This window comes from Podarcis liolepis, assembly GCF_965112155.1.
Source record: "Podarcis liolepis genome assembly, chromosome: Z".
Classification (NCBI taxonomy): Eukaryota; Metazoa; Chordata; class Lepidosauria; order Squamata; family Lacertidae; genus Podarcis; species Podarcis liolepis.
The window spans coordinates 170,094-185,639 of NC_139570.1; the positions used below are offsets into that span (position 1 = coordinate 170,094).

General features: G+C 45.2%; 2 protein-coding genes across 11 annotated transcripts in view; one reads left to right on the top strand and one right to left on the bottom strand.

The window, feature by feature from the left end:
- LOC310698773 (H(+)/Cl(-) exchange transporter 5-like) overlaps nucleotides 1-9,786 on the bottom strand; it is a 31,719-nt gene extending 21,933 nt beyond the window's left edge. For 3 of the 9 annotated variants that reach the window (XM_083486387.1, XM_083486392.1, XM_083486386.1), the window contains exons 1-5: nucleotides 9,769-9,786; nucleotides 5,840-5,996; nucleotides 5,171-5,325; nucleotides 3,869-3,968; nucleotides 1,283-1,473 (exon numbers count right to left, since the gene is read on the bottom strand). In XM_083486387.1, coding sequence (XP_083342513.1) covers nucleotides 1,283-1,473; nucleotides 3,869-3,968; nucleotides 5,171-5,325; nucleotides 5,840-5,996; nucleotides 9,769-9,771 — 606 coding nt within the window. In that variant the 5' untranslated portion in view covers nucleotides 9,772-9,786. Of the gene's footprint in view, nucleotides 1-1,282; nucleotides 1,474-3,868; nucleotides 3,969-5,170; nucleotides 5,326-5,839; nucleotides 5,997-9,023; nucleotides 9,164-9,768 lie in introns of those variants that run through there. The other 6 variants (XM_083486391.1, XM_083486388.1, XM_083486390.1 and 3 more) reach the window with 6 other exon arrangements.
- Nucleotides 9,787-10,105: 319 nt separating this feature from the next.
- LOC310698837 (ras-related GTP-binding protein A) overlaps nucleotides 10,106-15,546 on the top strand; it is a 30,375-nt gene continuing 24,934 nt past the window's right edge. The window contains exons 1-3 of one of the 2 annotated variants that reach the window (XM_083486583.1): nucleotides 10,106-10,209; nucleotides 12,477-12,510; nucleotides 13,753-13,852. In XM_083486583.1, coding sequence (XP_083342709.1) covers nucleotides 12,484-12,510; nucleotides 13,753-13,852 — 127 coding nt within the window. In that variant the 5' untranslated portion in view covers nucleotides 10,106-10,209; nucleotides 12,477-12,483. The remainder of the gene's footprint in view (nucleotides 10,210-12,476; nucleotides 12,511-13,752; nucleotides 13,853-15,546) is intronic. The other variant, XM_083486582.1, reaches the window with a different exon arrangement.

Sequence of the window (15,546 nt, forward strand, 5' to 3'; positions counted from 1 at the left end):
CGATATGCTTATGTGCATTATTGAAACCAATAAGGGTACTGCTGTATGTAATGGAACCACTATGATTGTAATGAATGCCTTATCTCAGTGGGGTGGGGTGTTATGTATTGAAGTTCTCACCCTGGCCACCAGGGGGTATTGTGTACTGTCATACCACGGGATAGATACGCTTCAGGATAAGTATTTTTGGGTTGCGCTCCGTGGTGACCCGGAAGTAATGGAGCGCATTATATCCGGGTTTCACCGCTCAAAATGACGTCACATGCATGTATGAAAGCGGCAAAACCTGACATGCGCAGATGCCCTGTCGCATCTTACGTTCTATTCCGGATGCGAACGGGGCTCCGGAACCGATCCCGTTTGCATCCCGATGTACCACTGTATATAGTTTTCACTCAGGTCCACGTCAGTTAATTTAGGCGGGAAACCCTGGGCTGTTGTTGTTACAATGTTGACAGCTGTCTGCCTATAAAAGCAGGCCGGCTGAGCTGTTTGCTGTTCAGTTCAGTTCAGTTCCAGCTTAAGTAAGAACTACTTTGAGAAATCTGTCGTCTGCTATGTCCACCCACTATTTAATAAATTAAATTGTTAATTAAATCATGACTAAAATTGTGAGTGAAATCGCGATTGGAATGACTCAAATCTTTAAACCGTGAATTAAATTGTGATTTAAACCTTTAAACCGTGAATTACCGTATTTTTTGATCTATAGGACGCACCCGACCATAGGACGCGCCTTGTTTTAGAGGGGGAGAACAAGAAAATAATAATTCTCCCCCTCTCTGCTCAGCGCACCTTCACCGAAGTGGCAGGAGAAACGGCCATTTATCCTGCTGCTTCGCTGAAGGGGCGCTGCGCAGCTCTCCCTCTCTGCTGAAGCCGGGAGAGTTTTGCTCTCCCAGCTTCAGCAAAAGGAACCCGAATACTCCGGAGCGCAGGGGGAGCTGCCGCTGCGCGCGGGAGGCTTCAGGTGGCTATCCCTGAAGCCTGGAGAGTGAGAGAGGTCAGTGTGCACCGACCCCTCTCGCTCTCCAGGCTTCAGCGAAAGCAACGCGAAGCCTCCGGAGCGCGGAGGGAGTGCTCCCTCGGCGCTTCGGAGGCTTCGTGTTGCTATCGCTGAAGCCAAGGAGCCTGCATTCGCTCCACAGGACGCACACACATTTCCCCTCAATTTTTGGAGGAGAAAAAGTGTGTCCTATAGAGCGAAAAATATGGTAAATTGTAATTAAATCGTGATTTAATTTGCAATGATTTCTGGGGACATTCGGGGGAAGCCACTCACCCCGTTCTTCTTTCTGGTCAGAAGCTCCGCCCACGTCTGCCACTCCGGACATTTGTCCCGGTCCTGGAAGGTGATATTTCGGGAATTCCAGCAGCAATGTTCATGGTTGTACCAAAACCCATTGAGGCACACACCTTCCTTCAGATCCGTCAGCCAACGGGTGGAGATGTCAATCAAGCCAGCCAAGGCCCCTGTGTATTTTGATTTAATTTTTTTAAAAAACACCACATATCTATCTATCTATCTATCTATCTATCTAATCACCCAATGGGCCGAAGGGACAATTGAGCCAACCAAAGCCCCTGTGTATTTTCATTTTTTTTAAAAAAAAAATTATTGCATTTTAATTTTTAAAAAATCAAAATTCTCAGTTTTCCCCATTTTCATTTTAAATTTAAATTTTTAAAAAAGTCCTTTAAATTCCTTCAGGTTAATTTTCATATTTTTTTGAAAAAAAAAGCACCTTGACATCTCTCCATTACTATTTAATTTGGTATTGGAAGTCGTTGCAAGAACAATTAGGGAGGAGGATAACGGGCATAATAGACATGGGAAGGCCTGGGGAAAAAACCCGAAAAAATGGAGGGAAACCAGGGTTTTTTTACCGGGAAAATGGGAAAAACCAGTTTGATATAGCTTTAATATTAAATGCACCTCTGGTTTTTTCTGGAAAAAACCTGGTTTCCCCCCTAGGTTTTCCAGTTTCCCCCCAGACCTTCCCATATTAAGAGGATGCCAGCAAGGTTGAATCTTTCAGTAGAGAAAACCTAAATTCAGTAAATTCCAGTAAAGTAAATTCTGTAAATCCAGTCTGACGGATGAGGGATTTAAATGGTGATTTAAGTGCTGATTTAAATTTATTTGAATAGTGAAAGTCCGGCTAATGTTCGGGCCAATGCGGATTATTATTATTATTATTATTATTTCACCCAACCAATTTATCCCATATAAAACATCAAGAACATAGTGTTTTTATACGTATGGCAAGCCTCCTGGAGTTGCTGTAAAAAGATGATTATATCTAATAATAATAATTTATCATTTATACCCTGCTACCCTAGCCACTCTGGGCGGCTTCCAATAAAATATTAAAATACAGTAATGCATCAAACATTAAAAGCTTCCCTAAACAGGGCGGCCTTCAGATGTCTTCTAAAAGTCTGGTACAGTGGTACCTCGGGTTAAGTACTTAATTCATTCTGGAGGTCCGTTCTTAACCTGAAACTGTTCTTAACCTGAAGCACCACTTTAGCTAATGGGGCCTCCTGCTGCCGCTGTGTCGCTGGAGCACGATTTCTGTTCTTATCCTGAAGCAAAGTTCTTAACCTGAAGCACTATTTCTGGGTTAGCGGAGTCTGTAAACAGAATTAACTGTAACCTGAAGCGTATGTAACCTGAGGTACCATTGTAGGTGTTTTTGTAGGTGTTTTTCTCTTTGACATCTGCTGGGAGGGCGTTCCACAAGGCAGACGCCACCACCGAAAAGACCCCCTGCCTGGTTCCTTGTAACTTGGATTCTTGCTGTGAGGGAACCGCCAGAAGGCCCTCGGCGCTGGACTTCAGTGTCCGGGCAGAACGATAGGAGTGGAGACGCTCCTTCAGGTCTACTGGACCGAGGCCGTTTAGGGCTTTAAAGGTCAGCACCGACACTTTGAATTGTGCTCGGAAACGTACTGGGAGACAATGTAGGTCTTTCAAGACCGGTGTTATGTGGTCTCGGTGACCGCTCCCAGTCACCAGTCTACCTGCCGCATTCTGGATTAGTTGTAGTTTCCGAGTCCCGTTCAAAGTTCTGCTGGATCTCTCCCAGTGGCTGTGTGTAGTTGTTTAAAAGCATGGGAGAGAGGACAGAACCCATAATGAGGCCTGAATTCTGACTGGAAGGGATCCAGATGGTCCGCATCCTCCAGACGTGCTTGGAGTTGTTCAGCAACCACTTTCTCAATCACCTTGCCCAAGAATGGAAGATTTGAAAGTGGGCAATAGTTGGCCATATTGGCTGCATCTAAGGATGTTTTTTTAAGAAGCAGTCTGATAACCGCCCCTTTTAGCAGGTCTGGGAAGGCTCCCTCACAGAGAGAAGCATTCACGACCTCGCAAAGCCCGTCTCCCAGCCCTTCCTGGTTAGCTTTTATCAGCCAGGATGGGCAAGGATCAAGAATACAGGTGGTTGGTTTCACTCATCCAAGCAGCCTGTCCACATCCTTGGAGGTAACAGATTGGAATTGATCCCACGCAACTTGATTAGACAGGACACTAGCACTCTCCTGCCCCAACCCTGCTCCCACGGTGGAGTCTACCTCTTCCTGAATCTGAGTGACTTTATCTGCAAAAAACTTTGCAAAATCGTTGCAGGAGATCATGTGGCCCGTACTAGGCCCTGATGGAGCAGGTGGTTCTGCTAAATTGCAGATAAAATTCACCCCATCAGTTTATCCCATTTATAACATCAAGAACATAGATTTTTTGTACTTATTGGGTTGCTGTAAAAGATGATTCTATCTAATAATATTATTATTAATAGTAATTTATAATAATAATAATAATAATAATTTTATTATTACTCTTTTTGGTTTGTTTTCTCACCTGCTGAGAGTCCGATGAGGAGCATGAGCAGCCACCCTGAAAAGGCATCGCTGATGCTGTGGATGAGGGCGAAAGTCGACTCTTTGCTCCTGTTGGTAATCTGGGCAAGGGAAAAAAAATGGGATTAGATTGGCCATAATTGGGAAAAATTGGGAAAATAAAGATAAAAATAGCTGTCCCAAAAATGCGCTGTTTCTTCTCCCGATTTGAACCCGTTTCCCAAAGCTTCTGGGCTGATAAATGTCGTGGAAGGGGATGCAAAGAATTTATTGTTACCAAAAGAAAACTTCCCTCCGATTCTCAATATTAAAAGGAGGCTAGCAAGGCTGAGCCTTCCTGTAAAAAAAGAAGTATTTAAATCAAGTCTGGCTGATTTAAATTGGGATTTGAACAGGGATTTAAGTAAAAATTCAATATGAAGAGGATGCCAGCTGGGTTGAAAAGGATTTTAAAAAAGGATTTAAATCAAGTCTGGCTGATTTACCGTATTTTTCGCCCTATAGGACACACTTTTTCCCCTCCAAAAATGAAGGGGAAATCTGTGTGCGTCCTATGGGGAGAATGCAGGCTTTCGCTGAAGCTTGGAGAGCGAGAGCGGTCGGTGCACACCGACCCCTCTCGCTCTCCATGCTTCAGGAAGCTGTCAGCAAGCCTGGGAAGCCCGCGGGAGTTCCCGCAGGGCTCCCTAGGGTGCGGATAGCAGCCTGCTGCCCGGAGCGCGGGGCGTGCCCGGAGCGCAGGGCGTGCTGAAGCAGATATCCGCAAGCCTGGGGAGCCCTGCAGGAGTTCCCGCAGGCTCCCTAGGCTGCAGATAGCAGCCTGCTGCCCGGAGCGTGGGGCACGCTGAAGCCGCGGCTGGGGGGGTGAATAATTTCCCCCCCTTTATTCCCCCCCCCCAAAAAACCTAGGTACGTCCTATGGGCCGGTGCGTCTTATAGAGCGAAAAATACAGTAAATCAGGATTCGAACCAGGATTTTCATGGAACATCAATGCCAGCAAGGTTGAATATTTCCTTTTAAAAAAAAGAGGGTTTAATCAAGTCTGCATGGTTATGGAAAGATTCAACCTCCCAGGCACTGATCTTTAATTTAAATACCGGTTTTGAATCCTGATTTAAATCAGCCAGACTGATTTAAATCGGGATTTAAATGGAAAATCAATGCCAGCGAGGTTGAATCTCTTTGTAAAATAGGGAAAAGATTGGAACCGCAAGCCCGACAGGATTTGAATCTGGATCTCAGTTGATTGGAAGAGAGCCATATCCACTCACAAAGACCTAGATTCAAACCTGGAACCCTCACCTCGCGGTGCCGGTCTCGATCTCGGGATTTTTCTCGCACCCAGTCGATAGTGTTGAAATCTTCGTAAGTCCCGACCCCAGGAAGCGGCTCTTCCAGGAAGTCGCGCATCCGGCCGATTTCGTCAAACCCGTTGCCGGCATACGAGGGGAAACCTGCTGAGAGGATTTAAATTTTATTCTTTCAAAATGTTGTCAATATTAAGAGGATGATTTTATTTTTAATTTTTTGTAAAGATTTTTCCTCCAAAAGCATTTCGTTTTAAATCTCCACTTTAAAGAGAAAAGAAACCCAATTTAAATTTGATTTTTTTTAAAAAAATAATCTATTAATTTCCCTTTAAAAATATATTTATTTCTATTAATTTTCACATATAATCACAATAAATTGCTTTGTGTCCTCTTATTAAATCTGTTGGCTCAACCCTTCTTCTAGGAGGCAACAGGCCTGGGTTTGAGATCCCACCAGCGGCTCCCTTGCCAGCCAATGCATCACGAGCCTCAAGTGCGAATGGGGTTGAAGGGGCAAAGTCCCGGGAGAGCAAAGTCATTTCGCCAGAGAATGGGTTGATCTTTAAGCAGGTGAGGAAAATGCCAAAAATGTCTGAGGGAAATCAAATGTCAAATGTTGTGTGATACACACACACACACACACACACACACACACACACACCTGGCACCATTTCTTGGTCCAGAGGGGGCACGTCGCCCGCCAGGGAGAAGTCGAGAGTCCCGCCGTCGCCGACCTCCACCAGGTCCTCGTCGCTGGTGCTGCTCTGGAAGCTCCCGCACCGGAAATGGCGGCCCTCCATCGGCCACCAGTCCAGGATCTGTGGCGAGAGAGAAGGAGAGGTGAGTCTTTCCTATAGGAAGGTTGGAAGGGACACCGGGCGGTCATCCAGCCCAACCCATGGCCAGGAAGGAATCTGATTGGTGGAGCTGGTCATCTAGTCCCACCCCCCTGCTAGGATGATAGACAGGGAAGGTTCCAGGGTCATCCAGCCCAACCTGCAGCTGGAAAGGTATCTGATTGGTTGAGCTGGCCATCTAGTCCATCCCCCTGCTAGAATGATAGACAGGGAAGAGTTCCAGGGTCATCTACCCCAACTCCGATCCAAATGTGATTGACAGGGGGGATTTTTGAGTTGCCCAAGGGTGGACTAGATGCCTCTCGGTGTCCCTCCCAGCTCTCCCTTCCTTGGAGAGTATTTCAGCTGAGTTCGGAGGGCTCTCAGCCTCCGTGCAAGGAGCTCCTTGTGACGATTGTGCAAGGCACCACCCTTCCTTTCTGCGGAACTGTTTTTTTTTCTTCCGCTGTGGCAGCTAAATTGCGCCGAAAAGCAGAAGTCGGGCTGAACATCCACTGTCAATGCCTGGCCAGAGGCACCTTGCCCCCACTGACCTAGCTGAATTGTTGTTGTTGTTGAATTGTTGTTGTTGTTGTTAACAATAATAATAATAATATTTGAATGCTTGCACCAATAAGAATGTGTACGCATGAGTGCCAGAAACACAACTCATGCTTGCCCCTCCCAAAATGCACAAATCAATTGTGCATTTGCAAGGGCGGCCACAGAACCGGAAACGCAAGACAGCTGGCCAAGGCGGGGCAGGAAAAGCTTGCGCCACTTCACCGCCAACGCAGCCTTTCCAATGAAAGCTGGCCCACATTTTTCTTGCTTCTGAATCTAATTTAAATTTAAATTGAATTGGACAAGACAGTCTCTCTCTTGTGAGCATCCAATTTATGGAAGGGACCCGGAGGGTCATCCAGCCCAACCCCCGACAAGACAGCAATCACGGCTCGTGATGTTAAATTCTCAAGAATAAAAAAGACTCTGAAAATTCATTATTCCATAAATGAAACCTTATTCCGATTGACCATATTCAGAGGATGCCAGCAAGGTTGAACCTTTCCGCAAAAAGGATTGAAAACTAGTCTGGCAAAGGAGTGATTTCCATTGTGATTTCAATCTATTTGATTTCAGTCCACCCAGAGTGCAATCCACTGCAATACCCCGCACACGTTTCTCACCCCATTGATTGTAACCCACAGCACATTTTATAAACTTCTCTTCTTCCCTGGGGTAGCAGCGGGGGCCAAAGATGGGGAAGGGGCAATAGGAAACTGGGGTGTGTGTGTCTGGGGAGCAATAGGGAACTGGGGAGTCGGGGGGCAAGGAACCTGAGGGGTGTAAGAGGCAATAGGAAACTGGGGGCATGTGGGGTAAGAGAAAGCTGGGAGGGTGTGGGGGGCAATAGGGAACTGGGGGGGTCTGGAGGGCATTAGGGAGCTGGGGGGTCTGGAGGGCAATAGGGAGCTGAGGGGTCTGGAGGGCATTAGGGAGCTGGGGGGTCCTGGAGGGCAATAGGAAGCTGGGGGATCTGGAGGGCAATAGGAAGCTGGGGGGTCTGGAGGGCAATAGGAAGCTGGGGGTGTCTGGTGGGCAATAGGGAGCTGGGGGGTCTGGAGGGCAATAGGAAGCTGGGGGGTGTCTGGCGGGCAATAGGGAGCTGGGGGGGCTGGAGGGCAATAGGAAGCTGGGGGGTCTGGAGGGCAATAGGAAGCTGGGGGGGTCTGGAGGGCAATAGGAAGCTTGGGGGAGCCTGGAGGGCAATAGGGAATGGGGGGGTCTGGAGGGCAGTGGGGTTCTGTGGGGCAAGGAACCTGGGGGCGTATGAGGCTATAGGAAACTGGGGGGTCGGGGGGCAATAGGGAACTAGGGAGTCTGGGATGCAGTGGGGTACTGAGGGAAAGGAACTTGGGGGGGTGCAAGGGAACTGGGGGGTTTGTGGGCAATGGTGGTCTGTGGGGCAAGGAACCTGAGGGGTATACGAGGCAATAGGAAACTGGGGTGGGGGGGTTCTGGGGGCAAAAGGGATCTGGGGGTGTTCTGGGGGACAAGGAACCTGGGGAGTGTATGAGGCAATAGGGAACTGGGGGCATGTGGGGCAATAGGAAGCTGGGTGGTCTGGGGGGCAGTAGGGAACTTGGGGGGAATCTGTGGGGCAATAGGTAGCTGGAGGGACTGGAGGGCAAGGAACTTGAGGGGCATATGAGGAAATAGGAAACTGGGGACATGTGGGACAATAGGGAAATGGGGGTTCTGGGGACAGTGGGGGTCTCGGGGCCAAGGAACCTGGGGGCGTATGAGGCAATGGGGAACTGGGGGCAATAGGAAGCTGGTGGGGGGTCTGTGGGGCAATCAGGAACTGGGGAGGAGTCTAGGGGGCAATATAAATTTAATAAATGATATTAATATTATTAATAATAGGATACTGTAGGGGGGCCTGGGGTGCAATATAACTTTAATAAATGATATTAATATTAGTGGAGGGGGGCAATGGGGAACTGGGGGAGGAGGTTGGGGGCAATGTAACTTTAATAGATTATATTTATATTAACGTTAATAGGAAACTGGAGGGGGTTTGGAGGGCATTGGGGAACTGGAGGGGGGTCTGTGGGGCAAAATAAATTAAATAAATTATATTAATAGGAAACTGGAGGGGGTTTGGGGGGGAAGGGAAGTGGAGGGGGGTCTGGGGGCATTAATAAATATTCTTAATATTAAAACGTAATATGAAACTGAAGGCGCCTTTGGCTTTGGATAGCAATATTAATATTAGTAGGAAACTGAAGGGACTTTGGGGGCAATGGGGAACTGGAGGGGGGCTGGGGGGGAACATAAATAAAATAAATGATATTAATATTAGTAGGAAACTGGAGGGGTCAGGGGGCAACATAAATCTAATAAATATTCTTAATAAAATAATAATAATAATAATAATAATAATAATAATAATAATAATAATAATAATAATAATAATAGGAAACTGTGAAGGCGCCTCTGGCTCACCTGCGAGAAATCCCGGCTCTCCTCAGCGAGCGGGCGCCGCCATCTTGAACTCTCATGTGATGCGGGGCATCACATGACGCGGAAAAAGAATGGGAGGGCAGGGACAGGGCGGGGTTTGTCACAGGAGGAGAGAGGAGGAGAGGTGATTGGAGAGCGAGAGAGCGCTCTGCTGATTGCTGGAGGCGGGAGGGGGCAGAGAAAGGGCGGGGCTTACTTGCTGGGGGCCAGTGAAGAGGCGGGGCTTCCTTTCAGGAGGAGGAGCAACCGCTCAACTAATGCTGGTACTGGGAGCGCTAGAGAGGCGGGGCCAGAGAAGGGGCGGGCCTTCTGTGCAGAAAGAGGAAGAGGTGATGGGGGGTGGCGGCTGTTGCTGGAGGGGCGTGATGGATTGATTGATCTTCCCGCTTTTTCTCTCAGGAGCTCCCGGTCCTTCCCTGCCTTGGAACCCTTTTCACAACAGCCCTGCTCGGTAGGCCGTTATAGGCCGAGCGAGTTCACACCGCGTGACTGTGATCTGTGACCTGCGTTTATAGGCTCTGAAACGGAGTAGTCGAAACGTAGGAGCTCTCATTACTTGTTATTCGTCTTCCATAGCTTTTAATTGATTTATTTCAGATAAGGAAAAAAATAATAAAAAAATGCCTATTTCCCATACCGGGAGTCGAACCCGGGCCGCCTGGGTGAAAACCAGGAATCCTAACCGCTAGACCATATGGGAAACTGTAATACCTCACTTCTCTCTTACCATCTATGGTTGTGTTGTTTCCCGCGATTTCCTTCACACGTAACCCGGCGTTTCTCCCTGTCAATCACTCCGTCATTCAAGAGCTGAGATTGGTGCCTGGCATGTGGTTGGGCTAGATGACCCCTAAGGCTCCCTTCTTTGTCCATCAGTCTTGGCATTCAAAGACCTCCTTTTCTCCCTGCCCTTTTTAAACATGGCCGCCTCGGCTTCGGGACGCCGCGACGTCCGCTCGCCTCGCTTGACCCTGCCCTTCCTTTACGTGTCATCGCGACGCTACGACGTTCGTTCGCCACGCGTGACTCTGCCCTTCCTTTGCGTCCCTTCGTCACGCTGCCTTTCGGCTGAAGTCGCCTGAGCCTCCAGCGACGTCGAGGGAGAGGTCGCTCAAGCCGCTTCGTCTCCTCCGCCGATTCTCCCCCGGGCGCGGCCGTCTGTCGCAGGGTGAGTGGATCACGCGAGGCCGGGGCTTTTGCGGCCTAGTCGGGAAAAGGGAAAAAGAAGGGAGGGTTCGTCTTCCCGAGAAGCACTAGCTCAGAGGAACTCTGGTTCCTGAGGGGAATGTGGCGCTGGGGAAGGGCTGGAGGGCCCCGAATACTACTACTTCAGTACTACTACTTATTATTATTATTATTATTATTATTATTATTATTAGCATCATTATCATTATTCTAACTCTAGCCAACGTCCATAATAATTATAATAATATCATTCTATCCAACTTCCCTAATGATAATACTAATGATAATAATTATACTATTATCACTCTAGCCAACTTCAATAATAATAATGCTATTATCACTTGTTAATGGAGAAATCTGAGGGCTCCCTTGGACAAAAAAACAAGGACCCCAGCCAGGAAGACCAGAGCAAAACAGCAGCCAGTAGGCTTGGTCTTTATTGAAGACGGTCGTGACAGGACTCCTACCTGCCACCAGGTGGAACAAGATGGAAGCCCCAAACAACAGAGCCCCCGAACTTTTATTAGCTGCTCATCTCCATGTTACACCCCCCCAAACTACATCATGGTTACATCATGAAAGGGAAGGTCTGGTGGCCGTAATCTGAGCATCCTGGACCCTGCCCCATGATTCCCCTTGCCCTCCACCAAACACCCATCAAGTGTCACAAAAGAGATATTCACCTTGCCCACTTTCCCAGCCAAGTGAATCCCACCCTTTTGTCTTCATCTGGGTTTGTTATTTCTGGAATGGCTACCTGTCTGGCACTCAGGTATCAGGAGGCCTGGGATTATCGCTCAGGCAGAGGGGCTGCTGAGTAGCTGAGCTCACAGGTCTATAGGAATTTCTGAAGTTTTCCAGTGAGCCAGTACATTTATCAATGAATTCTTACATTTGGTATCGTGCAGAAAAGATCTTTGAATAGATAGGAAGAAACTGTGATGCAGTGTTTTGTGGGGAGAAATCACAAAAGTCACAAAAGCTATTGTGCTGATTTTGGAAGTGGGCTACATGTGCATGATATCTGCTGGAGGGGCAACCCCCCCCCACCTATACATAAATTCCTGCAACAAACTCTAACCAACTTGCCTTCTTCTTTTTCTTCTGCTTCTTTTTCTGCTTCTTCGTCTATTATCACTCTAGCCAACTTCCATAATAATAATAATAATAATACTATTACCACTGTAGCCAACTTCCCTACTAATGATGATGATGCTAATAATCTAGCCAACTTCACTTATTATTATTATTCTTATTATTCTATTATCACTCTAGCTAACTTCCATCATAATAATAATATTAATGCTATTATCACTCTAGCTAACTTCCCTTATTTATTATTATTATTATATTATCGCTCTAGCTAACTTACATAATAATTATAATTATGCTATTATCACTCTAGCCAACTTCCCTAATAATAATTGTTGTTGATTAGTAGTTTAGTCGTGTCCGTTTAGCCTGAGAGAAGGGACTGAGCTATAACAGGAAAATAGCCCATCTCTTAGCAGCCCCGCCAACAGCTTGAGATTTTAAATCTTTAAATCAGTCGCTCACATCAGGATAGCTCCTTCGGCCTGCTGACAAGCTGCTGGAGAATAATAATAATAATAATAACCCTATCCCTAATGTTGTTGTTGTTTAGTCGTTTAGTCGTGTCCGACTCTTCGTGACCCCATGGACCAGAGCACACCAGGCACTCCTGTGTTCCACTGCCTCCCGCAGTTTGGTCAAATTCATGTTCGTAGCTTCGAGAACACTGTCCAACCATCTCGTCCTCTGTCGTCCCCTTCTTGTGCCCTCCATCTTCTTCTTGCAGTCCATGGGACTCTCAAGAGTCTCCTCCAGCACCATAATTCAAAAGCATCAATTGTTCGGCGATCAGCCTTCTTTATGGTCCAGCTCTCACTTCCATACATCACTACTGGGAAAACCATATTAGGGATAGGGGTTAGAGATAGGAATAGGAATTAGGGACAGGATTAGGGATTGGGTTGTTATTATTATTATTAGGGTTAAGGGATAGGGGTTTATTATTATTATTATTATTATTATTATTATTATTATCCTCATTATCATATTACAACACTGGCTGAGGGCCTGCTGCTTTTGCCTCACCTTTTCCACACCAGGTGACTTCTATAATAATAATAATGTTAATAATAATGTTATAATGGGTGGGGTCATATTATATTATTAGTATTGTATTGTATTGTTATATTATAAAATATATATTTTTTCTCCTTGCAGGCGTGTAATGCCAAACGCAGCCATGAAGAAGAAGGTGAGGGCTATAGTTTCTCTTGGCCTGCTGCTTATACAGTTAAACCTTGGGTCCCAAACACCTCCGTTTTGTAAAGTTTCGGCTATCAAATGCCAAAAAAACCTGGAAGTAAATGTTCCAGTTTTCGGAAGCTGGACGTCTGACGGGAAGGAAGGATAATAAAACAACAACAAAGAAATCAATTTTTTAAAAAATTAAATCAGATTTTTTTTTAAATTTAAATCGTATTTTTAAAGTGAATTGCTTTTGGAGGAAAAAATCTTCCTCAAGATTTTCTCTTTTTAGTTACTTTGTAGTGAAAAGGCTGTTTATCAGGAAATAACGATTCATTTAAAGTTTTTCAAGTCATAAGTTTTTTTTATTTAAAAAAATTGTTTCAGCACATCAGCTAACAAACATAGATACATATGTGATCATGTTTTTGTTTTGGCGAAATAAATTGTTTCAATTGCTATGAAGGAAATGATTATTTTTCTCCTTCCGATCAAGTACAGCAAAAAAAACTTGTCCAAATATAAGTAGTTGACTTATTAAACCTTACCATCATTTCATAATTATTGGTCTATACATTTCTAAGAGAAGAAGCAAATCAGTCACTTTTGAGATAATGATATATCAAATTCACCCTGGATATACCGTAACTATGAAAACTACACTGAAAATATATTATTCCAAAAAGGAAAGCTTCCTCCGGTTGTCAGTATTCGGAGGATACCAGCAAGCCTAAACCAGAAACAGGATTTAAATCAAGTCTTACTGACTTGTGGTTTCAATTGTGATTTAAATCGTGATGCTATAATGTTCTACTTTTAGTGAAATAAATTGTTGAGTTATGAAGGAAATGATTCTTTTTCTCCTTCCAATCAAGGACAGCAGAAAAGGGGTCCAAACAGAAGCAGCTGAGTGATGAAACCTCTCCATAATTTCATAGGATGCCAGCGAGGCTGAAGCTTTTTTTGTAAAAGGGGGTTTAAATCAAATCTTACTGACGAGGTTTTTAAGTTGTGATTTAAATCGATCTGATTGAAATCAAATCCACCCTCAATAATAAATAATGTAATTATTTATACACTGTCTATCCAGATGGGTTTCCCCAGCCACTCAGAGTGGTTCTCAACAGAATAATAATAATAATAATAACCCTATCTCTAACCCCTAACCCTAACAACAACAACAACAACAACAACAACAACAACAACAATTTTATTAATAATTTTATGATTTATTCTTTATTCGCCCCAGGTTCTCCTGATGGGCAAGAGCGGCTCTGGCAAAACCAGCATGAGGTCCATCATCTTTGCCAACTACATCGCCCGCGACACCCGCCGACTGGGCGCCACAAGTAAGAGGAAGGGTGCTGGGTAGAGATGGGGAAAAAATAAAATAAAAATGGAGGGGGGACTTTCCCCCCAAATTCATTTGATTTCATTCAAGTTAATTTAATAGCACAAATTCATTCGATTTCAATCAAGTTAATTCAATTTCTTGTTATTATTACTACTACTACTGAGAACCTTGCAACCTTTGCTGCCGCTTGCTCATTTTTTTATTATTATTAGGGAAAGAACTGTGCCAGAATAATAAAAAGAAGAATGAACTTTTTCTGCTTTTTCAGCTCGCTCTTATTATTCATGCTCATTCTTCTTCTGGTGCTGCTGTTCTTGGCCAGATGATGATGATAATAATAGGAATAATAATGGGAATAATAATAAGAATAATAATCTCATTTTCTTCTTCAGTTCGTTCTTATTCAAGCTCCTTCTTCTTCTTCTGGTTCTGCTGTTCGTGGCCTGATGATGATGATGATGTCAGGGAAGAGTTAAGAGTTAGAAGATTCCAGTTTCCCAGAGGGAGAAAGCATTCCCCAAGGGGGGAGGAGAGCAGTGAATCTAATAGAAGAGAGCAAGAGGAACAACAGGGAGGGACCAGCTGTTCCCAGGAAAGGCAAGGGTTCAGTTCTAGCTCAGATTCGGAAGAGGGGAGATACAAGCCAGCTCTAGCCAAGAAGTTAGAAAAAAGAGTGGGAAAGCGAAGGGAAGGGCGCGTTCGACATTTTGAGAGTGGCTGGTCACGGAGAAGCAGAGCTCAGAAGGTATCTGAAAGAAGTGACTCTGAGGAATAATATTTAAGAACCGTTTAAAAGATTGTTTTGTTAATACGCAATAAAAAGTTATAAAAGAACAAGAAGCGTTTGTGTGGTGATCTGAAGAGGACAACGACCAGTCCTGACAGAATACCTTCTGCTCTGCACCTCTTCACTATAAGTAAAGAAGGAGAAGCCAAAATGGAGGGAGCTGTGGCGCCAGTTGGGCAAGGAGAAACCCCAGGGCTCCAGCTAACATTACAGGACCTATGGCAACAGAACTTACAGTTGAAAAGTCAAGTTGGCATGCTATCAGCAGCATTGGGAGAACATAGAGCCATGTTGCAAGCGACGCAGGGAGATAGAGTGAGTAAAACATTTACTGTACGTCCGCGTAGCTTCAAGGGAGAAATCTCTGAATACGTAGCTTTCAAGACAGAAATTTCTTACATAATAGAGATAAAGGATAAAGAATTTCAATCTGAGCAAGAGAAGGTTGCTTATGTGATTAATTTCTTGGAAGGGAGGGCTAAGGACTGTGTTATACCCCTAATATCTAGGAGGGATGCCGCCCTAGGAAATCTACATTTTTTTCTGCAGTATCTAGACACAATTTTCTTAGACCCTGCGCATGAAACAATCACAGCTAGGCAGCTGCTGAGAATGAGACAAGGAAAAGACACTGTGGGAGTTTATTGGTCCAACTTTAGTTTGCTGGTGCAGAAATTAAAATGGGATCTGAATTCCCCAACAGTTGCAGCCCTTTTTAGGGAAGGACTGAATAATGAGATTTTAGACCAATTGGCCCAAATGCCAGAACCTAGTTCCTTGGACTCTCTGGTCCGAACGTGCCTGCAATTGAGCCTACGTGTGGAACGGAGGGCTAGTGAAAAGAAGGAACAATGGAGACCATGGTGGCGGGAAAACAATCTTACCGAAAGTACAGAGAGCAG